The 27,140-nt window shown below is 45.2% G+C and overlaps 1 protein-coding gene across 3 annotated transcripts; it reads left to right on the top strand.

The window, feature by feature from the left end:
• Positions 1–569: 569 nt before the first annotated feature.
• Positions 570–26,942, top strand: LOC110508584 (zinc finger and BTB domain-containing protein 7B). 3 transcript variants are annotated; one of them, XM_021589213.3, is made up of 4 exons: positions 570–1,628; positions 7,537–7,656; positions 21,210–22,300; positions 22,554–26,942. In XM_021589213.3, the coding sequence occupies exons 3-4, from the start codon at positions 21,216–21,218 to the stop codon at positions 23,188–23,190; spliced, it is 1,722 nt and encodes a 573-aa protein (XP_021444888.2). In that variant the 5' UTR covers positions 570–1,628; positions 7,537–7,656; positions 21,210–21,215; the 3' UTR covers positions 23,191–26,942. The 3 variants fall into 3 exon arrangements, with proteins under 3 accessions (XP_021444888.2, XP_036824103.1, XP_021444879.2); XM_036968208.2 differs by having other exon boundaries at positions 1,250–1,628; positions 7,537–7,663; XM_021589204.3 differs by lacking the exons at positions 570–1,628; positions 7,537–7,656 and adding an exon at positions 18,425–18,701.
• The last annotated feature ends 198 nt before the right edge of the window (positions 26,943–27,140 follow it).

Below are 27,140 nucleotides of genomic sequence, written 5' to 3'. Positions count from 1 at the left end.
ACAGATTTAAGGTTAGGGGGCGGCAAGGGGAAGGTGGGCTGGGTGGGCTGGGTGGGTAAACCACAAGATGTTATATTTAGACTTCCCATCACTTCAAAATCTGCCATCTCTCACACACACACACACACACACACACACACAGGGGAGGTGTTTGAGAGAAGGGGGGGTGTATGCGGGAGCAAAGAGCACAAGATGCAAAACTTAGAAAGGATAAGGTGATTCCTTCTGCTGTGTAGTTACCACTTCAAACAGGAAGCTGATGTGTGTGTAGTTTGCTACGAGGGGAGGGGTGTGTGCGCTGTGTGTGTGTAACGCTAACCTCATTCTCTCTCTAGTGTGTCTCAAGATTCTTGCATCAGCCCTGTGTTGTCATACACTCTTCAGTCTCCCTCTGCACTGGAAACAGTGAATCACTTACAGTAGAAAATGTCCTCTTTACCAAAAATTGGATTTTGAATTGCCTTCAGTATATCACAAGATCACAAACACGCGCGCACACACACACACACACACACACACACACACACACACACAGTGAGATATTATTCTTACATGAAAGTCCCCCAGCTGTTTCAGTAGAGTGGGTGTCCCCCAGCTACTGTAGCCTGTACTGCTTCTAGTCTTCTCAGAATTTGGGGCGAAGTCTCTAAGTTATTATAAGGAGATTGGAGTTATTTTAACACTCAGCAAGCCGCCATGAGACTGCTGCTTTGTCATAGCTGTCGGTAAATATGGCAGGGGATGTGACTTGTGACCGAGGCTGAGTAGTAGCTTACATATCTACTGTATGTGCTACTGTATGTGCACCTGCTGGTTTCTCTGTCTCTATGGTCACCTCTTGTCTTGGTCGCCATGGCTTCATTTGCAAATTAAATGCTTTAGGAGCGCATAGAAAGAGAGATGACGGGAAAGAGAGAGAGAGGGAGAGATGTACAGTAACAGCCAGACAGGGGCAGTTATTAAACAGCACGAGCACCATAAATAGCGCGTTTAAATAAGGCGATCTATTTCAAGTGGAAATGTCCGCTGCAGCTGGCACACGCATATGCCCTCCAACGATTCTCTCCCTTTCTGTGCCAACCTCTTAGCCCCGCTGTGATCCCTCACAGACCTTCAACCTGCCCCGGGAGTCTCTATAACAACATGCCCACCTCGGCCCTCCTTCCCTCCCACCTCGATACGACAGACACTGCCGCTGTCCTATCGCACCGTGGCCGACCCCTGTGCCCTGCCCACCCCAGCGGTCCCTCTCCAGCCCCGCCAGAGCCAATCCGCGGCGGGGTGTAAAGTAGGGCAAGCCGCTTCCTGGTTCAAGGAGGAGCTGCCTGGAGTTGGAATGGGCCAGCGGAGTCAGAGAGGGGGGAGAACAGCCCAGCGAGCCGGCGGTCTGCAAAGAGAGAGCCGAGGCAGGGGGATATAAACGCCGGCAGAGAGACAAGAAGAGGCGGATATTACAGAGAACTCCCGGATGATACGTGGTTCGTCAAAGGGACTGGTGTGAGACTTTGGACAGTGCGGAGAGAGCGGTGACCCCCGGGGGGAGAGAGACTGGTGGGAGTGAATCCAGGAAGTACAGAAGCCGGTCAGGTGGGACGCGACGAGATAACATAGGTGACACCGGCGCACAGGTAAACCCGCTCCCTCACTCGCTCTCTGTTTTGGGGGGTTATTATGGAATTCTTAAAGTTAGGATTCAACGCTTGTCGTTCCCATTTTCTATAACAACCGCCCCCCCGGTCCTAACCGGGGTTACGGGAGGACTACGTCATGGGTATTCGGTAACTCCCGTGTGACGTGTCTACAATAATTTCTCCCTATGATTTTCGCGCTCTCTTTTCCTAGAGGCTTATTTTGACACAAGAACGCATACTATTTCAATTACATTAACAGAGAATATTTATGTGATCTCAGGTTAGTTGCTCTGTGTTGCTACCTGTGTGGCTGTGGCCAGGTGAACAAGCAGGGTCGACGGGTACACTTCTGGAGGCTTGGCTTCTAATTATAGCAGCGAACACCGGCTGACATCCAAAACCTAACCTGTTCTCACGCACATCGCCGGCCTCTGTAGGGAATAAGCCATGTGCTCCACCACAGGGCAACTTTGGCCACGAATTCTATTATTCCACGACCCTTTCAGTGGGCTATGCTGTTGTCACGACACGTTGACATATCCTTTATCTTAAATTGTATAGCTCTGTTGCTGATGTAATGTTCTTGAAATGTATATTAATGCTGGATGGATGAGGGCTTTTAAATGTATATTAATGCTGGATGGATGAGGGCTTTTAAATGTATAAAACTTAGGCTATGGATGGTGGGAGGCTGTCATGTGTGCCTGTGACTGCATGTGTGTGTGTGTGGGTTGCTGACTCGCCCCTCTTGTGGTACAGACAGACCTGCTGAACCTGCCAAACTGGCTTGGGTTTGGTCCTCTGTCTGAGTTTGTTGTTTGATATACCACTTTATGGACACCATGATATTAGTCCAATCCACTGAAGGGTTTCTGGTCTACAATATTCATTTGGTGGTTTGAAATGTTTATTTTTCACACAATAGTTCTCCAAACAGTGTTGGGTCTAGACCTGAACTTCAGTGCACCTGGAAGGAATAAGGAAAACATTTGCCCTGTAACAGTATGTAGGCTAATATTTGTACTGTGGGATTCCGTGTGTGATCTTGACAAATAGGTATTGTTGACGTCTGCGATGCAGATTAGATTTGTCACCAACCCCAACTCTGTGAATAATTCCACTATTTAGTGTGAGAGATGGAAGGGAAAAGAGAGCGAGAAGCAGAAACTGTTCTGCACTGTCAACCCTAATTGCCACTTGTCTGAATTGAAGCAGTCTTACTACCAACTAAATGACAGTTGGGAGACCTGGAAAGTCTGTGTAGACTGTCTTTGGCTTAGTGGTAACTGATCTACCCCTCCCTCTCTTCTCATCTCTCCTTCTGGTGTCATGGTAACTGAATTACTCCTGTCATTTACTAGATCGGACTGTTCTCATGACCCCTCTCTCTCTTCTCATCTCTCCTTCTGGTGTCATAGTAACTGAATTACTCCTGTCATTTACTAGATCGGACTGTTCTCATGACCCCTCTCTCTCTTCTCATCTCTCCTTCTGGTGTCATAGTAACTGAATTACTCCTGTCATTTACTAGATCGGACTGTTCTCATGACCCCTCTCTCTCTTCTCATCTCTCCTTCTGGTGTCATGGTAACTGAATTACTCCTGTCATTTACTAGATCGGACTGTTCTCATGACCCCTCTCTCTCTTCTCATCTCTCCTTCTGGTGTCATAGTAACTGAATTACTCATGTCATTTACTAGATCGGACTGTTCTCATGACCCCTCTCTCTCTTCTCATCTCTCCTTCTGGTGTCATAGTAACTGAATTACTCCTGTCATTTACTAGATCGGACTGTTCTCATGACCCCTCTCTCTCTTCTCATCTCTCCTTCTGGTGTCATAGTAACTTAATTACTCCGGTCATTTACTAGATCGGACTGTTCTCATGACCCCTCTCTCTCTCTTCTCATCTCTCCTTCTGGTGTCATAGTAACTGAATTACTCTGGTCACATGACCCCTCTCTCTCCCTACCACACACATGTTCACATGTTCACACTCACAAACACCAAATTACATTTACACGCACCTTCTCAATTCTGACAGATAATGGGTATAGTCGCTGCTCTTGCCACTGAGTATGGAATAGTGCAGAGTGTGTGTGTCTGAGGATGTCTGTGGTCCTACACAGGTGTGTGCTGTGCCTGTTTCCCAGCCCTGTTCATTGTTAGTGTAGGCCACTTCTGCTCTGTGGCCTGGTGAAGTGGGAAGTGGTCTTTCTCCGTCCCCCACCTTCTCTGTTCTCCTCCCTGAACCCCTCACCATGTCTAACACATCATCTGACACACTGTGTGTTTAGGTTCATTTTCTTTCTTTTTATTTACTCTTTATATACCACTTCTCGTTTATCTTTTGATCTCCTGTTTGTCTCTCTTTTCCTTCACCTTATTCCCTCAGTATTTGACCCCGTTCCTTTCCTTCCCTGTGTCTCTGTCTCACGAAGCAGATATTAAATACTGTGCCTAGAGAAAGTATTCAACCCCCTTGACTTATCCAAAGTTTTGTTGCATCAAAGTGCGATTCAAATGGATTGTTTTTTTTGTCAATGATTTAAACAAAATACTCTGACAGAACCAGGTTTTCCTCTAGGATTTTACCAGTGCTTAGCTCCATTAACATTTTTTTATCCTGAAAAACTCCCCAGTCCTTAACGATTACAAGCATACCTATAGCAAGTTGCAGTCACCATTATACTTGAACATATGGAGAGTGATACGCAGTAATGTGTTGGATTTGCCCTCAACATGAGTTGCTTTGCCACATTTTTTGCAGTATTACTTTAGTGCCTTGTTGCAAACAGGATGCCTGTACAGAATATTTATTCTGTACAGGCTACCTTATTTTCACTCTGCCAATTAGGTTAGTATTGTGGAGTAACTACAAAGCTGTTGATCCATCCTCTGGTTTCTCCCATCACAGCCATTAAACTGTTTTGTCACCATTGGCCTCATGGTGAAATTCCTGAGCGGTTTCCTTCCTTTCCAGCAACTGAGTTAGGAAGGACGCCTGTATCTTTGTAGTGATTGGGTGTATTGGGACACCATCCAAAGTCTAATTCATAACTTCACAATGCGCAAAGGGATATTTAATGTCTGCTCTTTAATTTTTTTAACCCATTTACCAATAGGCACCCTTCTTTGCAAGGCATTGGAAAACCTCCCTGGTCTTTGTGGTTGAAAACAGTGCATTCAGAAAGCATGCAGACCCCTTCACTTTTCACATTGTTACTTTATAGCTAAAATGGATTAAAACATTTCTCTCAATCTACACACAATGCCACATAATGACAAAGCCAAAACAGGTTTTTAGAAATATCACATTACATAAATATTCAGACCCTTTACTCAGCCCTTTGTTGAAGCATCAAATCAAATGTATTTATATACCCTTCTTACATCAGCTGATATCTCAAACAGCTGTACAGAAACCCAGCCTAAAACCCCAAACAGCAAGCAATGCAGGTGTAGAAGCACGGTGGCTAGGAAAAACTCCCTAGAAAGGCAAAAACCTAGGAAGAAACCTAGAGAGGAACCAGGCTATGAGGGGTGGCCAGTCCTCTTCTGGCTGTGCCGGGTGGAGATTATAACAGAACATGGCCAAGCTGTTCAAATGTTCATAAATGACCAGCATGGTCAAATAATAATAATCACAGTAATTGTCGAGGGTGCAGCAAGTCAGCACCTCAGGAGTAAATGTCAGTTGGCTTTTCATAGCAGATCATTAAGAGCATCTCTACCGCTCCTGCTGTCTCTAGAGAGTTGAAAACAGCAGGTCTGGGACAGGTAGCACGTCCGGTGAACAGGTCAGGATTCTATAGCCGCAGGCAGAAGTGTTGAAACTGGAGCAGCAGCACGGCCAGGTGGACTGGGGACAGCAAGGAGTCATCATGCCAGGTAGTCCTGAGGCATGGTCCTAGGGCTCAGGTCCTCAGAAAGAGAATAGAGAGAGCATACTTAAATTCACACAGGACACCGGATAAGACAGGAGAAGTACTCCAGATATAACAAACTGACCCTAGCCCCCCGACACAAACTACTGCAGCATAAATACTGGAGGCTGAGACAGGAAGGGTTAGGAGACACTTTGGCCCCATCCGATGATAGCCCCGGACATGGGTGGTACCCCCGGACAGCACCACCATTCTTCTTGGATATAACGCTACAAGCTTGTCACACCTGTATTTGTGGAGTTTCTCCCATTCTTCTCTGCAGATCGTCTCAAGCTCTGTCATGTTGGATGGGGAGCGTCCCTGCACAGCTATTTTCAGGTCTCTTCAGGGATGTTCAAATCGGGTTCAAGTCCGGGCTCTGGCTGGGCCACTCAAGGACATTGAGACTTGTCCCGAAGCCACTCCTGCATTGTCTTGGCTGTGTGTTTAGGGTCGTTGTCCTGTTAGAAGGTGAACCTTCGCCCCAGTCGGAGGTTCTGAGCGCTCTGGAGCAGGTTTTCATCAAGGATCTCTGTACTTTGCTCCATTCAGCTTTCCCTCAATCCTGACTAGTCTCCCAGTCCCTGCTGCTGAAACACATCACCAAAGCAGGATTCTGCCACCACCATGCTTCACTATAGGGATGGTGCCAGGTTTCCTCCAGATGTGACACTTGGCAATCAGGCCAAAGACTTCAATCTTGGTTTCATCAGACTGGAGAATCTTGTTTCCCATGGTGAGAGAGTCCTTTTGGTGCTTTTTGGCAAATTCCAAGCATGCTGTCATGTGCCTTTTACCGAGGAGTGGCTTTCGTCTGGCCACTCTACCATAAAGGCCTGATTGGTGGAGTGCTGCAGAGACCGTTGTGCTTCTGGAAGGTTCTCATCTTCACAGAGAAACTCTGGAGCGCTGTCAGAGTGACCATCAGGTTCTTGGTCTCCTCGCTGACCAAGGTCCTTCTCCCCCGATTGCGCAGTCTTGGTGGTTCCAAACGTCTTCCATTTCAGAATGATGGAGGCCTCTGTGTTTTCGGGGACCTTCAATGCTGCAGAAACGTTTTGGTATCCTTCCCCAGATCTGTGCCTCAACATAACCCTGTCTCAGCGCTCTACGGACAAGTCCTTCGACCTCACGGCTTGGTTTTTGCTCTGACATGCACTGTCAACTATGGGACCTTATATAGACAGGTGTGTGTGCCGGTCCAAATCATGTCCAATCAATTGAATTTACCACAGGTGGACTCCAATCAAGTTGTAGAAACATCTCAATAATTATCATTTGAACAGGATGCAACTGAGCTTAATTTTAAGTCTTATAGCAAAGTGTCTGAGTAGTTGTGTAAATAAGGTATTTCTGTTTCATATTTGAATAAATTAGCAAAATAATTTAAAAAAATGTTTTTCACTTTGTCATTATGGGGTGTTATGTGTAGATTGATGAGGGAAAAACAATATTTCATCAATTTTAGAATAAGGCTGTAATGTAACAAAATGTAGAAAAAGTGAGAGTCTGAATTCTTTCAGAATGCACTGTACAGTATGTGTTAGAAATTCACTACTCGACTGAGGGACCTTACAGATAATTCTATGTCTGGGGTACAGAGATGGGGTGGTCATTCATATCATGTTAACCACTACTATTGCACACAGAGTGAGTCGCTGCAATTTCTGTGTTTTGTTAAGCAAATTTGTACTCAAGAATGAATGCTTATTGACTCAAGACATTAATTTATAAAAATGTCAATCTAAATTCCCCTTTGAGATTCTAGGATATTGTGTGTAGATTAGTGACACAAAATCTCAATTTAATCAATTTTAAATTCAGGCTGTAACGCAACAGAATGTGGAAAAAGTCAAGGGGGTTGAACATTTTCTGAAGGCACTGTATGTGTATCTTGGTGTCAATCTGTCACTCCTCTGGGATCAATAAAGTTTGTTCAAATCCAAATCATCTAACTATCCAAACATCTCATCCCCTAGGCTTTGTATCCCTGGAAATCTTTTGGTTCTTCTGGAGAAGAACAGAAACAGGAAGACGTGAAAAATAGAGAGGGAGGAAGAGAGCAGGGACCCGTCCTCCTCTGAGTTTATGGACTGGAGGTAAGAGGTGTGGAATGTTGAGTGTTGCACAATAACTGCATTGAACTAAATAAAGTATTATTGTCCCAGTTGCTGACAGCGCCTGTCCTACTATAGGTATAGAAACTAGAGATTATATGACATGGCTGCCCTGGGGTGCTGCAGGCCACTCTCATAAAAAAAATCTGTGAACCTCAATGTTAAAATGTGTTGAATGAGGGCACCCCCATAAGATACTGATTTTGGTACAGTCCAGTATGTGTCAGGAAGGAACCCTCCAGAGTTGATGTGTACTGTACAGTATATTGTGTCTCACTCTGTCTTCTTTCACTGATACTCAGCCAGGGTTTTGGACTCAGTGTTTGGAATACGGTTCACTTGAACACGCAAATCCAAGGGCCAGCAATGGCTACATTTACATAAAGTCATTTAGCAAACGCTGTACTTAGAGTTAGTGTGTGGGTGGGTGTGTGTGTGTTCGCGAGTGAGCGACAGATCATGTGATGTCATGGCCATGCAGAAGTGTGACCTGTGTGTGTGTGTGTGTGTGTGTGTGTGTGTGTGTTATAGTAGGGTGGTGTAACAACAGTAAGTGGTCTTTAAAGGAAAGAGGAACGTTTTAAGACCACACACACACACACACACACACACACACACACACACACACACACACACACACAGGCAGGCAGTCACCCAATTCCAGTAAGTATATGAATTAGGGCATGTGGCCCCATATATAAATTACCCCTGTTCACAATAGGGGTTTCAGTTTCAGATACATACAGTAGGCTGAGTGGGAGGACAAGACAGGGAAGAGTGGGGAGAGAGGGGGAGGACAAAGTCCCCCTCTTTACTCAGCATCAGCAGATTTAAGAGCTTCCTCCCTCCCTTCCTTTCCTTCTATACCTTTACTCCTTCATATCAAATGTATCTTCCTCTCATCCCCCCATCATCCCTTCATACATCTCCCTGTTCCCCTACACCACCCATTCAGTCCTCCTTTATCTGCTCAGCTCCTTCATCCATCCATACTCCCTTCATACATCTCCCTGTTCCCCTACACCACCCATTCAGTCCTCCTTTATCTGCTCAGCTCCTTCATCCATCCATACTCCCTTCATACATCTCCCTGTTCCCCTACACCACCCATTCAGTCCTCCTTTATCTGCTCAGCTCCTTCATCCATCCATACTCCCTTCATACATCTCCCTGTTCCCCTACACCACCCATTCAGTCCTCCTTTATCTGCTCAGCTCCTTCATCCATCCATACTCCCTTCATACCTCTCCCTGTTCCCCTACACCACCCATTCAGTCCTCCTTTATCTGCTCAGCTCCTTCATCCATCCATACTCCCTTCATACAGTGCATTGCGAAAGTATTCGGCCCCCTTGAACTTTGCGACCTTTTGCCTCATTTCAGGCTTCAAACATAAAGATATAAAACTGTATTTTTTTGTGAAGAATCAACAACAAGTGGGACACAATCATGAAGTGGAACGACATTTATTGGATATTTCAAACTTTTTGCCTCTAGTTTGCCTCCAGTAGATCTGTCTCACTAGAGGAAGTAGTGCATATGGCGTTTCTCCTTTTTCAGTCTCCAGTTTCTGTTGTGTTTCACAGCCCTATCTCTCTCTCGACCACCGGCCTGCCAGCCTACCAACTCACACCACCCGCCTACTGCCGGGGGGGGGATGGAAGAGCAGGAAGTGGCAATAATTTACTTCCTGTAAAGAAAGACAGACACACCTTAAAGATGAAAAGAGTGTCAAAAAGTAGTGACAGAGAACATGATTTGTTTTTCTGGTAATGGTGTAAATGTTGGTGTAGATAGTGAGGGGGCGTTGCTCATAAACAGGTACAGTGAGCCAGCGGTTCAGGGAAAGAGAGACAATGACACACCGCAGAGAATCATCTCCTGTATCTTGTTGTGAAAATGACCCCTAACCTTTTAGATCCGTTTTGATGAGAAATTACAGCTTGATGTTGTAGCTGTTGTAAGTACAGTACCATGAGAAGGCACTATTCCAGACATTGAGAGTGCGGTATTCGATGAGCTCTAATTCGCTAAGCACCAGTAGAATTTTCCCCGTCAACGTTTGAATCTTTAGTCAAAGTGCTGTACTGCTGTGATTGGACGAGAGATGGGTGGGTGTTCTGACCAGTGACAGTAAGGCAGACATTCTGTTGTGTTTCTCAAAGGACAGTTGAAATAACCACATATTCTATGTATCAACCCTTTCAGCCACGGATCACAGTAAAAGCAACCGCTCACCCCCCTGTTGACAAAGCCCAGAAAACACTACTACAGTATCGTCCTGATGATGTCAACGAAGTGTTCCGCCTTTTGAGCTTTACGACCTCTGATTGGGACTGTTAAACTAAACACACACTGTTCGTCACATGTTGACATGGTCTGGAGAGGATATCAGACTAACTGTCATTGTTTTTTTATACTCTAGTTTCCATGTCCCTGTCCCCTACCACTATCAATATCTCTCTTTCTCCCTATCCTCTACCGCTATCAATATCTCTCTTTCTCCCTGTCCTCTACCGCTATCAATATCTCTCTTTCTCCCTGTCCTCTACCACTATCAATATCTCTCTTTCTCCCTGTCCTCTACCACTATCAATATCGCTCTTTCTCCCTGTCCCCTACTGCTATCAATATCTCTCTTTCTCCCTGTCCCCTACCGCTATCAATATCTCTCTTTCTCCCTGTCCCCTACCGCTATCAATATCTCTTTCTCCCTGTCCCCTACCGCTATCAATATCTCACTCTCTCCCTGTCCCCTACCGCTATCAATATCTCTCTTTCTCCCTGTCCTCTACCACTATCAATATCTCTCTTTCTCCCTGTCCCCTACTGCTATCAATATCTCTCTTTCTCCCTGTCCCCTACCGCTATCAATATCTCTCTTTCTCCCTGTCCCCTACCGCTATCAATATCTCTTTCTCCCTGTCCCATACTGCTATCAATATCTCTCTCTCTCTCCCTGTCCCCTACTGCTATCAATATCTCTCTTTCTCCCTGTCCCCTACTGCTATCAATATCTCTCTCTTTCTCCCTGTCCCCTACTGCTATCAATATCTCTCTTTCTCCCTGTCCCCTACTGCTATCAATATCTCTCTCTCTCCCTGTCCCCTACTGCTATCAATATCTCTCTTTCTCCCTGTCCCCTACTGCTTTCAATATCTCTCTTTCTCCCTGTCCCCTACTGCTATCAATATCTCTCTCTCTCCCTGTCCCCTACTGCTATCAATATCTCTCTTTCTCCCTGTCCCCTACTGCTATCAATATCTCTCTTTCTCCCTGTCCCCTACTGCTATCAATATCTCTCTCTTTTTTCCTGTAGGCATATACCGTATGAGTTATATACTGTCTCTTTCTAATAGCTGACATGGTTGTTCCTCCTTTACTTTTCTGTCTGTTTTGTCATCCATTTATCTCTCCATCTCACCTTGTGGTTGTCAGTCCTCACAGCAGAGGAAGAGGAAGCCGATCAGGATCAGTTAGTTTTGCGACATCGGTGTGTGTGTTTGTAGGGGTTTGTGTCTATGTGCGTGTTTGTCTGTCTGTGTGGGTGTGTATGTGTCTGTGTGTGTTTGTTTGTAGGGGTATGTGTCTATGAGCATGTATCTCTGTGTATGGGTGTGTGTGTCTGTCTGTGTGGGTGTGTATGTGTCTGTGTGTGTTTGTTTGTAGGTGTATGTGTCTATGAGCATGTATCTCTGTGTATGGGTGTGTGTGTGTGTGTGTGTCCCCATCCTAGCGTGTGTTTTGCGACATCATTCTCTGAAAAGGGAGGTCATGTGTAAGACAGAGGAACAGCTGTCGAGACCCTCCCTAATGATGTGGCAACTTCACCCAACAAGCAGACACACACACAGTGCATCAAGTACACAAGTCACACACAGACACAAACACTATCACATTGAAAGACACACAAGCTTTTTTCACCCGTTTGTAAAAACACACAAACTCACACAAGTTCTGCACATAAATGAACCACTCATTCACACACTGCTGTTCACACATGTTGTCTTGGGGGCTGGCTGAAACTGCTGACCAGATACAGATAGGTGTGAAACCACTTTGTCAGCATGTGTTAGAACTGGTAAGGCCCTCCCATATATATGTATGTATGTATGTGTGTGTGTGTGTGTGTGTGTGTATATACACACACACATACACACACACACACACACACACACACACACACACACACACACACACACACACACACACATATATATATGCATTGACACACACACACACAAATAATCCTTTCTCAGGCCTGTGTGTGTATGTGTTCCCCATCTTTGTGAAACTCCCTTTCACTGATTGCTAATGATAGCGATTGCTACCACATCTCCCCTCAGACATCTGCAGACACACACCTGCAAGGACTCACTGCAGCTACTTCCTGTCACAGTCTCTCGCTCCCTCCCCCTTTCTTTTTCTCTTCTAACATTCTCTGTTTCTCTAACCTCTGTTCACGTCACTGTTCCTCTCCGTCTCACCTCTCTCTGCCTTTCTGTCCCCCATTCTCCCCCCTCCTCTCCCCTCTCTTTGTAACAGAACTCTTCTCTTATTTCTTGTCTCCGACACAGGTTGTTGGTAAAGGCTTGATTTTCCTGTGAGATTTACCCCCACCCTGCCACATTCTATACCTATCTTTACATCTTTTTTACCCCCACCCCTCACTCACTCGTTGGCTGACAGTCTTTTACCACCTCTCCTCTCCCACTCTGCTTTCCTGGTATGTTCTCTAGGAACACGTCTATTTTGAAGTCAAACAAACCTCAGCCGTATTCTTCTCATCTCCTTGATCTCCCTTCAAATCTCAGACCCCCTTTCCTCTTTCCAACCGCACATTTCTCTCTCTTTTTTTTCTCCCTCTTCTCTCCTCACTCCTGTTTTTGGCAGAGAGGCGTGTCTGCTCTATACAATACGTTTCTATGTGAAGGTTCTGTACCGTTCGTCCCTCCTGAATTAAACCCTTGATTCCCATCGGTAAATTGGGATAACATGCAAAATGTCCTCGGTGTGGTGGGAGGGCTGGGTTAATGGCCTCCGCTCTGTACTGCTCTGCCAGCCAAATGAATAATGTAATGTGTTCTTGGAACTAAGACCTCAACACACACACACACACACACACACACTGCCCCAGTTTAGCTAAGCAGAGGGGCTGGATGCAGGTACAAAAGGATCGTAAGATTGGAACCTTTTTCCTGGATATGATTTGTGTGTTTTTGTTACTTTGCCACTATTAAGAATGTCCTCCATCCTGGCAGATTGCATGGTTGAGTGCAATTATTATTCCCTATATAATCACATAGTTTTCATCTTTATAGAATTGCTTTAGCCACGTCTTGGAGGAAATGGATGTACCGGGAATTACCATAATGTTGTCTTTATTCTCGTTATCAAGACTTTTAACGAATTCAAATGAAGATTCAAATTCTCTCTGGTTGGGTCTGTTTTTATATCTCTTTGTAAGATGCAAATATCCGGTTGAGGGAGAGTTATCAGTGGAGGGAGTAGAGAGGGTCTGGCTTTTATTGTAACTCAGAAACGGTTGAGGGAGAGTTATCAGTGGAGGGAGTAGAGAGGGTCTGGCTTTTATTGTACTTCAGAAACGGTGCAGGGTCAAGATATACTGTAAATGATGAAGATGATGATGGAGGAAGAGATGGAGAATGGGGATGTGTCTCATATTTAATAACAATTCATACTTGCAATAAGCCTTCATGACATGTTGCGAATGCTTTATAGCTGCTTTATAAATGCCTGTAAATGTATTCATAGTTCATTACATACAGGAGGTACATAGTGTTGGGTTGGGCTGAATAAGGTTCTGTGTGGGCAGGAACTCTTCTCATCATCCCCTCTTTTACCTCTCTTTCACCCTTCCTCTGAGAAGATGCACCTAAACCAACACCTCTCTCCCAGCCTCCTATGTTTAAGAGGGGGAGAGAGGCTAAAACGAGTGTGTGAGAGAAGGAGAATGAGAGAAGGAGATAGAGAAGCACTGAGAGCCAGAGGAGCACGTGGAGGAGGAGAAACGGTATGAACAGAGAATCATGACTCCTAATTTCCTTCTCTCAGGCCTTGCTGTGTTGTTTTGTTTGGGAACAGCAGTTGTTTGGTTCCACCTGTGCTGTTCTGGTTATACATATTTAAACTGATTCTTGGTTTAATTGAGTTCTCCTTTATTTTGGTTTGTGTGTAGTTCTGATGGACCTATATATAGTATGTTATCCTCCCATGAGTATTTTTCATGTTGTATGTAATGACACATCTTCGTAGGTCTGCTGTGTGTAGTTCTGATGGACCTATAGTATGTTATCCTCCCATGAGTATTTTTCATGTTGTATGTAATGACACATCTCCGTAGGTCTGCTGTGTGTAGTTCTGATGGACCTATAGTATGTTATCCTCCTATGAGTATTTTTCATGTTGTATGTAATGACACATCTCCGTAGGTCTGCTGTGTGTAGTTCTGATGGACCTATAGTATGTTATCCTCCTATGAGTATTTTTCATGTTGTATGTAATGACACATCTCCGTAGGTCTGCTGTGTGTAGTTCTGATGGACCTATAGTATGTTATCCTCCTATGAGTATTTTTCATGTTGTATGTAATGACACATCTCCGTAGGTCTGCTGTGTGTAGTTCTGATGGACCTATAGTATGTTATCCTCCCATGAGTATTTTTCATGTTGTATGTAATGGCACATCTCCGTAGGTCTGCTGTGTGTAGTTCTGATGGACCTATAGTATGTTATCCTCCCATGAGTATTTTTCATGTTGTATGTAATGACACATCTTCGTAGGTCTGCTGTGTGTAGTTCTGATGGACCTATAGTATGTTATCCTCCTATGAGTATTTTTCATGTTGTATGTAATGACACATCTTCGTAGGTCTGCTGTGTGTAGTTCTGATGGACCTATAGTATGTTATCCTCCTATGAGTATTTTTCATGTTGTATGTAATGACACATCTCCGTAGGTCTGCTGTGTGTAGTTCTGATGGACCTATAGTATGTTATCCTCCCATGAGTATTTTTCATGTTGTATGTAATGACACATCTTCGTAGGTCTGCTGTGTGTGTTCTTTCAGCCATCATGGAATAATACATTTCACTGCCACCCACCCCTCTCTTAAGCTTTGCATAATCATCTTTATTACATATTAAGAAATTCATAAATCGTTTTATTGTATCAGAACAAAAAAATATATATATTTTATCACACACAATTTAAATACATATTTCAGGGTTACAAATGTTGTTTACAAATATCCTTTATTGAGTTTATGTTCGTACATTGTGTAATTATTTCCCAAAACGTTGTTTCCTTGTTTTCTTGGTAGTCATTTATTTAAGCCTTCCCTGGAAAAAAAATAATGAACTAAACTAAATGAAACTAAATGAAGAAGTAGCTATATTTTGTAAACTTACATTGCATTTGACATTTGTACAGTATTTCTGGTGAGGTGTGGATTGTTAGGGCCTGTGAATTGTGGCTGTGGAATACATTAGAGCATTAGAAGTTTGAATATATTATGAATGAACGCACACGGAAAGCATCTGACATCAGAAGGAATTTAAACACATTTCTGTCAATGGAGTACAGTCATATTTCCCCCCTGGGCCGTTCAGAGCAGAGCTGATATAACTGCTGTGGATTGGGAGACGTTACAGGCTGTAAGTGAAAATAAGCACCAGTGTAATAATAGTCTGTCTTGTTTGTGTCAACTACTATTTATCTCTCACTTGGTGAACTCCGTTCAAGTTGCAATCAAAAGGACAATACATTTAATCATTATTTTGATGGTCCAGTTGTTTTGTTACTTATTCATTCTATCAGGACCCCATTTAAAGTGTTGTTATTTCCTGTCCAGATTCATCTATATTTCTCCAGTACATTTTGAGTTAGAATGGGGCAGTGAACCATTATAAGAGCTTTTAGAGAGTGCGTGGCGTACATGACGAAGGCGAGGGAAGAGGAAGCCGTATTGTCGGAGGGGAGGAAAGGTAGTCAACTGTCGACAGAGGAGTGGGAGTTGAGAATCCGCTCTGAAACCGAGAGATAAGTTGGCCACCAATCATTATTAAAGAAAAGGGGATGACGAAGTGTTTTATTTTTTGAAAATAGAATGAACTTATTTACTACATAAACAGTTTTCAACTGTTTCCATTGTTTATAGTTTTAGTTTAATTTGTTGGTTTTAATTCACTTGAAGCATGAGGAGTGAGTCTTTCACTGTAATATAGCCTACAGTTTATACCAATTGTACAGCATATTTCAACAATAATTCTTAACATGGGTTTTAGTTACTATTATATTCATTTGTCACATTTGTTTGTCTTCACTGCTTCCTAATGTCTTTCACATTTCCACAAAGTGTTTTGTAAAGTGGTGTGCCGTTATGTCTTCTTCAACATAACAGTCTGACGACATGTTTTTCCACATACTTTCCACTTGGTTGTTTTTTCTTCCTTTTTACTTCCATTCTTGTGGGAAAAGGAGCTGTGTTTCAGATGATTTGTAGTCATTTGAATGTGTTGGTTAAACACATGTCAGTTTGGGTGGCTGCGTAATCTATAGTGCTATATGTTAGTTAAAGAGGGATCAGCAGCCAGAGGTGGCTGTCCCTGACTGTTAGAACAGGGGCTGTTGAACAACTAGAAACTAGAAACAGGGTGACTAAGAGAGAGCGAGAAAGGACAGGGGACGAGGGGAGAAAGAGAAAATGTCTTGCCGTTATGTCTTACCGTCAAACAAAGACCATTCCTACTTTGTGTGTGTGTGTGTGTGTGTGTGTGTATTTCAGGGTGTCTCGTTTAAGTGACTCACAATTCGATTAACAGGAATCTTTTCCCTTTTTCTGAACAACACGTATACCCTTCTGAACATCACGGATACCCTTCTGAACAACACGTATACCCTTCTGAACAACACGTATACCCTTCTGAACAACACGTATACCCTTCTGAACAACACGTATACCCTTCTGAACAACACGTATACCCTTCTGAACAACACGTATACCCTTCTGAACAACACGTATACCCTTCTGAACAACACGTATACCCTTCTGAACAACACGTATACTCTTCTGAACAACACGTATACCCTTCTGAACAACACGTATACCCTTCTGAACAACACGTATACCCTTCTGAACAACACGTGTACCCTTCTGAACAACACGTATACCCTTCTGAACAACACGTATACCCTTCTGAACAACACGTATACTCTTCTGAACAACACGTATACCCTTCTGAACAACACGTATACCCTTCTGAACAACACGTATACTCTTCTGAACAACACGTGTACCCTTCTGAACAACACGTATACCCTTCTGAACAACACGTGTACCCTTCTGAACAACACGTATACCCTTCTGAACAACACGTATACCCTTCTGAACAACACGTGTACCCTTCTGAACAACACGTATACCCTTCTGAACAACACGTGTACCCTTCTGAACAACACGTATACCCTTCTGAACAACACGTATACCCTTCTGAGGAATCAAAAACCACCCCTTTTTTTTTATTTTACACCGGAAACTAAACACTAGTATGCTCTTCATATGTCTTTATCTCTCACTCCCCCTCTTCTTCTCTGTTCACTTAATCTCTCTTTTTATCTCCTCTGATTTCTAGGAGGGGGATTCTGTTAACATTAACAAAACCTCATCTCAGCTTTTCTATTGGCTTATTGTTTTGTGCCTCATGACAGGTTCACACACACACACACACACGCACAGACACACACGCACGCACAGACACACACACACACACACACACACGCACAGACACAGACACACACACACACACACACACACAGTGTTTTCGGTGGGGATTTTGACCTTTCTGGCAGCACCGTCGATGTCCTCCTCGTCTACAGCTTTTTCCAGGGCGTTGTTTTAGATGCTTACGAGCGTAGGAAACACCTCGAACAAATCTCCCTGAAATCACTTCCTACCTGCTCTGAGAGCGGCGGTGGCACAAACCCATGCCAGCGTCGATAGCTTGATGCATCAAACCGAGAATGTTACATGTTAGAGTTGTTTTAGTGAACAAGCTTTCATTTGGAGAAGACTTCACAGAGTCAACAAAGTTGCCTTATGGATTGTTCTAATGTGACTTTATCATCATCACAGACCATCTGTAATATGGCATGTTGGTTGTTTCATCTAATACCTGCCTTGATGTCTGTGGCTGGGTCTATTATGACTCACAGCACCAATATGATTTTGGTTCTTACGTTACTTCTACTTGAACAATTTTGATGTTGGCTGACTTGGCTAAATTTGCTCATATTTGACAATGTTGTAGGGTATTTTTGAGCTTCTTTCAAGGTCCCTCATCGGTAATGTAGGTACATAGAGACCCTTAATTCTGTGCATAAGTGGCTGGTGGCTGAAGGATGAGACCACGGGCTGCTTCTCAATAGTCCAGCATGGCTTCCTTCCTCTTCTTTCTTCTTCGAGGAGAAGAAGCCACTTTAGACTATTGTACCCAAGTTCCCCCCACCTGTCTAGACAGATGGACAAACATCCTTCCTACCTGTCCATCAGCCAAGGTCAGAGGTCAGATCTGTGGTCGGGGAGGGGAAGGCCAGGAAGTTATGTATTTCGGAAACTTACGATCGCTCGTTTCGGAAAATGGACCCAATGTATTTTGGAGAGAGGGGCGCGTGGGCGAGAAGGGGGAGGGGTATCTCTCAATCTCTCTCCGCCGCCAAGCACCTTCTTTTCATAAAACAGGAAGAGAGCGAGCGAGAGAGAAAGAGGTAGACATCCCCAAGGATGAACGCGTAACCCCAACTTCTCTGAACTTTGAGAGTTAAAGGTTTAAGGAGAGGTGCAGGCGGGCCTGTTTGAGGAGAGCGAGGGAGAGTAGAAGGCTGTAATATAGGAAGGAAGAAGCAAGTAAGAGCGAGGAAGACTGAAGTACAAAAACACTTATGCCATGACACAGACACAGCATCGCCTCCAGTCGACGGTCCCTCTATCAGCCATGAAGGCAGGAAAGGTAGGGGTGCCGTTTGGGTTTAGACACAGCGGATGGGTTGAGGTTGGGAGGGTAAGGTTCTGTTGATACAGGTGGGATTGGGGTTTCTGTTGAAGTGCGACAATATGAACGTTAGTGTGTGGACTGTATGGGTGGGGTGTGTGTGTTTTTGACATTGCATGAAGATCAACAGACCACAAACTGAACAATGGGGACTCGGGGAGCCAAGAGAGAGACACGCAATGTGTGTGTGTGTGTGTGTGTATTTAACGGGGTGTGTCTTGGAGCAGGTTAGTCAGGTGAAACAGAATGTACTGTTGTCGAGGAGAGCCCCCCCAGGGTGCTATGTGGACAGTATTATAGGATGGTTAGGGGGCTGTTGGTGGTTGCTATGGGAGGGAGACAAAGGTGGGGGAGGAGGGGGGAGTTAGTCTGTTGTTTGTGGAAAATGTAGTCTGCTCAGGTGAGTGGTACTGTGGAACAGGAGAGGGGGTTAGGTGAGAGCCAGGGGAACAGGAGAGGAGAGCCCTTGGGTGTTATAAATGAACCTCATCATATGGATACATAGACAGTATAGACTTCTATAGACCTGGTAACCTACCTAGAAAGTAGTCTATGGATTAGTAAAATGGAGTAAGACACAAACTTCCGCTGTAGGCCTAAATGCTCTCTCTGTTTCACACTCTCTCACTCTCTTCCTCCAGTATACACCTCCCCTGGAGGGCATGTGTGAAAGGGAGGACACGGAGTGGGTGATGAGGTCTTGAAAAGAAGGGAGGAGAAGAACAAGCTTCTGTTATCCCCACATAAACACTTCTTGTTTTACCCAACATGAACTCTTCTCTGTTTTCACTTTCCTAAAGTCAAAGTTCTGTTTCAGGAAATACCACACGCACACTGTTAAGGTTAGACTCAGTGAGCAGAATCCTGACTTGAAATACATCCATATAACTTGAATCTTCCTTTGACGATGTGACATACGCAAAATCTCTAGCACCTTGTGTGTGTGTGTGGACGTCGTCCCCAGTACAGTCTGACTCCTCTCTTTCACCTTCCTCTTTCTGTCTCTTCCTCTCCTACGTCTCTCTCTCTCTATTTTTAATCAAGGAGCTAATACTATCAACCACTGACACACACACACACACACACACACACACACTCTCTCTCTCTCTCCTCTCTCTGGCACCCCCTTCTCCTCTACCCCCTCTGATCCTCCCAGTTGTCCCCCCTTCCCATCCCCTCTGCCAAAATCACTTTTTCCTGATGTCGTAATCTGGGGTTGAGGGGGTGGTAGTTCGAGGGACAAGGGAGGAGTGATTGAAGGAGGGATAGCACTAAGCTCTTGTTTAATATGGTCCCTCACGTGAAGGAGGGATAGCACTAAGCTCTTGTTTTAATATGGTCCCTCACGTGAAGGAGGGATAGCACTAAGCTCTTGTTTAATATGGTCCCTCACGTGAAGGAGGGATAGCACTAAGCTCTTGTTTAATATGGTCCCTCACGTGAAGGAGGGATAGCACTAAGCTCTTGTTTAATATGGTCCCTCACGTGAAGGAGGGATAGCACTAAGCTCTTGTTTAATATGGTCCCTCACGTGAAGGAGGGATAGCACTAAGCTCTTGTTTAATATGGTCCCTCACGTGAAGGAGGGATAGCACTAAGCTCTTGTTTAATATGGTCCCTCACGTGAAGGAGGGATAGCACTAAGCTCTTGTTTAATATGGTCCCTCACGTGAAGGAGGGATAGCACTAAACTCTTGTTTAATATGGTCCCTCACGTGAAGGAGGGATAGCACTAAGCTCTTGTTTAATATGGTCCCTCACGTGAAGGAGGGATAGCACTAAGCTCTTGTTTTAATATGGTCCCTCACGTGAAGGAGGGATAGCACTAAGCTCTTGTTTAATATGGTCCCTCACGTGAAGGAGGGATAGCACTAAACTCTTGTTTAATATGGTCCCTCACGTGAAGGAGGGATAGCACTAAGCTCTTGTTTAATATGGTCCCTCACGTGAAGGAGGGATAGCACTAAACTCTTGTTTAATATGGTCCCTCACGTGAAGGAGGGATAGCACTAAGCTCTTGTTTTAATATGGTCCCTCACGTGAAGGAGGGATAGCACTAAGCTCTTGTTTAATATGGTCCCTCACGTGAAGGAGAGCTCTTTGTGGAAGTCACGCTAGTAATGAAAGGCTACAGTACCAACCAAAATATCTCTGCACTGTGACCGCATTAACTAACACAGTTTTACTTGACAAAGGACACGTCCATGCACTGAGGTATTCTAGGTATGTCAGCATTTGTTTCCTGGTATTCAAAGCCACGAAATGTGATCTATATCAAAAGCATACACAATATTGTTCTGATGTCATTGCTTGATATTCACCACACCAGAAGAAATGTAAAAAAAACTTTGTCTGATTCTTGTTTTTTTTCATGTAAAAAAACAAACATCTGTGGCCACCGAATTATTTTGATTCAGCCTGAACTTCAATGTCTGTGTTATTCTAACCAACTGTTCCCTCCTGCAGGTGGCGATGTCTCCAGGAGAGGACGGTCTGATCGGGATCCCCTTCCCAGAGCACAGCAGCGAGATTCTGTTCCGCCTCAACGCCCAGCGCAGGGCGGGGCTACTTTGTGACCTCACCCTGACCTCGCGGGGTGCCCGCTACCCTACCCACCGCTCTGTCATGGCTGCCGTCAGCCTCTACTTCCGCGGGCTGTTTGGGGCAGAGGAGGGGGCCGAGGCAGGGGGTGAGGCGGGGGGAGGAGGAGGGTTCAGTGTGTGCCAGCTGGACTGTGTCGCGCCCGATGCCCTGGATGCCCTGCTGGAGTTTGCCTACACGGCCACCCTGACCATCCGCAGCTCTGGCATGAGAGACGTGTTGAGAGGAGCTCAGTTACTGGGGATCCAGTGTGTGGTTGATGCCTGTAGAGACATACTGGGGGAGACGGCAGGGGAGGTAGAGTGGGAGATGGGGGAGGAGAGGGTACAGGCGGAGAGGGAGAGAAGGGTGGAGAGTGGGATGAAGAAAGGCTCCCGGAGGAAGATAGACAGACGGAGAGTCACCAAGGTGGAGTCATCGCACCACCAGCCACTGCCTCATCGCCCCAACATTAACACACACCAGCACCCCTCCACTCCTCCTCCACACCCCTCACCTGTTCAAGACGGGGCCCACTCTCATCCCTCCACCCGACCCCCCAGCCCTGAGCAGGATGAACACCCCCCCACCACGGGACAGAACGGGGAGCGGAAGCAGGGCAGGGATGCAGGGAGAGGGAGTACAGCAGTCAATGGAGGGGTGCACTGGCCTCAGGAGCGCCTCCTCGCCCCCCACCCCCCTATTCCCCTCTCAGACGACAGGCTGTCAGAAGACGAGGAGGAGATGGAGGGAGTGGGGAACGGTGGGGTGCCCAGCTTTACTTCAGCCCCCCTGGCAGAGCAAGGGGTGGCCACAGGGGCAGGAGGAGGGGGTAGGAAGAGGAAGTCTCAGACCCCCCAGCAGTGTCCTGTCTGTCAGAAGATCATCCACGGAGCAGGGAAGCTGCCCAGACACATGAGAACACACACCGGGGAGAAACCATTCGAGTGCTCTACCTGCGGGGTCCGCTTTACCAGGTATGTATGTACCTGTGTGTTTTAACACTATTATCACCAGGTATGTACCTGTGTGTTTTACCACTATTATCACCAGGTATGTATGTACCTGTGTGTTTAACACTATTATCACCAGGTATGACCTGTGTGTTTAATACTATTATCACCAGGTATGTACCTGTGTGTTTTAACACTATTATCTATAACAGATTACAGGGCTAGCATTGTTCTACATATGATGCTGAGCTATTATCATCTTTCCTTTCTCTCTCAGGAATGACAAGTTGAAGATCCACATGCGTAAACACACAGGGGAGCGTCCGTACCCTTGCCCCCACTGCCCCGCCCGCTTCCTGCATTCCTACGACCTGAAGAACCACCTGTCTCTCCATAGTGGGGCACGCCCCTTCGAGTGCCCGCTCTGCCACAAGGCCTTCGCCCGTGAGGACCACCTCCAGCGCCACCGCAAGGGCCTCAGCTGCCTGGAGGTCCGTACCCGGGCACGGCCGAGGCGCGGGCCTGGGGCTGACCACGGGGAAGAGGGCAGAAGGGTTAGAGGAGGAGGAAGAGGGTATTCTCCAGACCAACTCGACCCGCTGGAGAATCTGGCCCTGCAGCCCCACGCCTCAGCATTCCACCCCCGTGCTGGAATTGTTAGCCTGGGGGATGGGGCTGAGGCTGGGGCTGGAGGTCAAATGGTGTTCCAGGAGGAGGCTGACGGGGAGCAAGCTATAGCCCTCCTAGGGCCTCACAGGTTACCCTACCCTGGTCTGCTGTGGAGAGGCCTGGAGCTGGGGGTGAGAGGGGTGGAGGGGGAGGAGGCAGGCGGGGGCCACTCTCCTGCACTTCAGCATGCAAGATGGGATAAGGAGGCAGAGGAGGAGGCAGAGGAGGATGAGGAAGACGGGTGAGAAGAGAGGAAGAGAAGAGCGTGCATGGATGTGTATGCGTGTGCATGTGTTTGTGTGCACGTATGTGCATTTGTATATGCATAAGTGTGTGTGTGCGTGTGTGTGTGTGTGTGTGTGTGTCACCTACAGTATGGATGGGGATCTCACTCAGGTGACTGGACCTGCTCCTTCTTACAAAGCGCTTAGAGAAAGACTAAACAGAGAATGACTAAACGATAGAGAATGACTAAACGATACAAAAAGAATAATGGAAAACGGGTTTTCTGATTTGTTATTGTTGTTTCATGGCTCTCTGTTTTTATTTCAGTTGTCTTTTATTTCTATTTTCCATTATTTCTATTTTATTTCATGCTGTGGTTATTCTTATTAGCTGTACATAAAAATAGGCTTTATTGAGGGAATGTTTTGCACATAGATGTGCTGATGGGGATATGAGGTTCTTTTCTCTCACTATGCAAACTGAAGTCAGGAGCTGAGAAATGATGTCCAGATGTAAAAAAAAAAGAGTGCTGTTAGAGTAATATAACAATCAAATGTTATTGAAGTTCAAACAATGTATGTACAACATCCATCTGGCACTACTAAACCCTATCACTCTTCATGTCACTATACTAGCACTCTCAGCGGGGTAGTAAGAAACCAGAATCATCCGGTTTTCAGTGGAAAAGCAGAGAAGACACAAAGCCTGAAAACCGGTAGCTTCCGGTTCCTTCCGACCCACTCAGGCGTTTGTTTTACGCCTGCTAAGTTAGGTAAGTATAGTAGTAGGTGTGGAATCTGCTGTTTCACTTTGGGTGTACCCTACTACCCTCTAGTGGTTATTGGTGGAGCTAGTCGCCAAGGGCAACAAGTCACCAGGTTTCCTATTGAAGATAGCCATTATCTAACAGTAACAGTCATATTTTAAGGCTTATTATTTTGCTGTCTGTTGTAAGTAGATTTTCATGCCCTTTTATGAGGCACCGATGATACCAAAGATTTCAGTTTATTTCTTCCTAATCAATCAGTTTGATCAAGCACAGGAGCACCAGAGCTATAGATTGAGATCCCAATGGGCACGCACTGGTTGAATCATTGTTGGTTCCACTCCATTTCAATGAAATGACATTAAACCAACGTGGAATAGACATTGAATTGATCTCTGTGCCCAGTGGGATGGCTCTAAGGGTATCCTGGGATTTTAGAGCCAAGGTTTGGTTAAAAGACCTGTCTTCATTTGCCCGGTTCTCTGCTGCAGACTGCTAGAATGGTTGGACACTGCTTCCATTGGTTAGATTCTCTGTGGAGCTCTAGTGCTCTGTGAAAAATGACTGACCAAAACTAGACTACATCTGCAGGGTTATTGGATGATTGTTAATGAGAGGTGTGTTTGTTGCTTTAGCGTTTACTTTTTGACATCGACAAGGGACAGTTCCTTTCCAAAGTTTCCTTCTTTAGAATGTCTTCTGATCATGCACTCCTCGGTTTTTTTTATTGCAAAAAGAGCGAGAGAAAAGGAGAGAGCGAGAGAAAAGGAGAGACCAAAAGGGAAGGAGGGAGTGAGGGAGAGACCTTGATCTCTTGATTGCTCTGTATTTATTTATTTATTGTTATTTATTGTGGCTTTCCAGTTGAAACTGTGTGCGTGACCTGACCCAGGGTATCCACAGTGACCTGACCCAGGGTATCCACAGTGACCTGACCCAGGGTATCCACAGTGACCTGACCCAGGGTATCCACAGTGGCCTGACCCAGGGTATCCACAGTGGCCTGACCCAGGGTATCCACAGTGGCCTGACCCAGGGTATCCACAGTGACCTGACCCAGGGTATCCACAGTGACCTGACCCAGGGTATCCACAGTGACCTGACCCAGGGTATCCACAGTGACCTGACCCAGGGTATCCACAGTGACCTGACCCAGGGTATCCACAGTGACCTGACCCAGGGTATCCACAGTGACCTGACCCAGGGTATCCACAGTGACCTGACCCAGGGTATCCACAGTGACCTGACCCAGGGTATCCACAGTGGCCTGACCCAGGGTATCCACAGTGGCCTGATCCAGGGTATCCACAGTGGCCTGACCCAGGGTATCCACAGTGGCCTGACCCAGGGTATCCACAGTGACCTGACCCAGGGTATCCACAGTGGCCTGACCCAGGGTATCCACAGTGGCCTGACCAAGGGTATCCACAGTGACCTGACCCAGGGTATCCACAGTGATCTTACCCTGGGTTTGATACAGTGACCTGCAACACCACTAGGCTCGGTCCCCTTCTGGCACAGTTGAAGTGCTCTGTACCTGCTTCCTTTAGAGTCTTAAGAGAAACTGCATTGTGCTTAACGTGACGGCTAAGAAAGACCCACCCGGTGCCATGTTGGGTGAAAGGTCCTCTGTTGGCTATTCTTCCTCCTTTTGCATTTGTTTTGCACAACACATCACACCCTGAAAAGGTACTGCAATAATACTGGCACATTCCATCCTCCGGGGGAGAAGGAAGGGATCAGAAAAGAGACAGACCGAGCCTTTCTCTCTCTCTCTTTAGAGCACAAGACAACTGTCGCACCACCCGTAGCCGTTTCACACTTTCAGTTAAAGAGATAAGCATCAACTGCACTTAGGGAGAGAACTGTGTTGTTGATTCAACATGTACTGTATGTTATTGTGTTATCTGTCAAAGCTGTGTGTATAAGTCACAGATAGGCCCTTTGTCTCTAGGAGACCAGCGACCATCAAGCGTGGCCCATTGCAGGTGTAAGGCTACTTTGCTTACAGATAATCAACTATTTCTTCAAAGTCTGTCACTCTTTAGGTGATAGTGAGTTATGTTCTTTATTTACAACTATTTATGAGGGCTGTAACTCTAGCCTGAAGCTTATGTAGCTCTAGCAGACTGGACCTGTGTGTGCTATCCATTCCACGCTATTTAGACTTTCCTTGTTTCTGATTTATTTGCACTAAAATATTGAGAGCTTTTAATTTTTTTTTGTTTCACCTCCTTATCCATTCCATGACGTCACTCAGTATCGTTTATGATTGTAAGAGAAGATATCTGTATATTGTTCCTTCAATTCTTGATAATAACATTGGTCTATATTCTTTCTACTGCGTAGTGTAATAATCATGATAAGAGATTGCTATGTAAAGGGGTGAAGCTGCCTTGGACTTTTGGTTTTGTGCTGCAACTATTCTCAGGAAATCTTGAGCAATGCACTAAGTAATTATGCAAAATTGTGGGGGAGATATGCTGTGTATATATATATGTAGCCTATGTATGTTCATACATGTGTCTGAAGAGGTAGTGACACCTTTCACTCAATAGTACGGTTCCAATATAACACCTTGTACCACATGACTATGAGGAAGTCAGATAAAAGCAAATCGAGAAATAGTAGATATCCATTTGTATGGTAAAACATGTACAATGTTGTGTACATCAATTGACACCAGCCAGTCACATACATTGTGCTGAAAGTTTTTTTTGTGCTGAGGGGTGTTGCTACCAGCATTTAGAGAGCTTGGTGAGTGAATGAGAGGGAAACATTATGCCAGCTGTGAAGCGTGGTGTTTCTATGGAACTGTATGTAGTTTTATTTGGCTTTGGTGAAGGGATCTGGGGTCTGTTTTGAATAGAGACACCACTATCAGGGATACATTTTTGTCTTTCCGTTTTTAGTGGACCTTCTGTCAGAGATATTAATTCATTTTCCCATCATTTGTTTCAGATCATGTAAAGAAAACAGATAAATAAACAAAGATCTATCCCTGTCTGTTTGTGTTATTTATTTGTTTGACACTAGTGCATGGTTCCATATCCATAGCTGGTAGCCTAGGTAGGCCTAATGTATTAGTCTACAGCCTGTTTCCTACTGTATTACATTGTAGAAAATGAGTTGTAACTTCGATCTGTCATTTGGTCTCTGAACGTTTATTTAGTGCATTTATTCATCCGATACAAGATCAGAGCC

The sequence above is a fragment of the Oncorhynchus mykiss genome, chromosome 3 (genome assembly GCF_057628025.1).
Source record: "Oncorhynchus mykiss isolate SJ-2025 chromosome 3, ASM5762802v1, whole genome shotgun sequence".
Taxonomy (NCBI): domain Eukaryota; kingdom Metazoa; phylum Chordata; class Actinopteri; order Salmoniformes; family Salmonidae; genus Oncorhynchus; species Oncorhynchus mykiss.
Note: the sequence above shows the minus strand (reverse complement) of the source record. Positions and strands in the feature narration are given on the sequence as shown.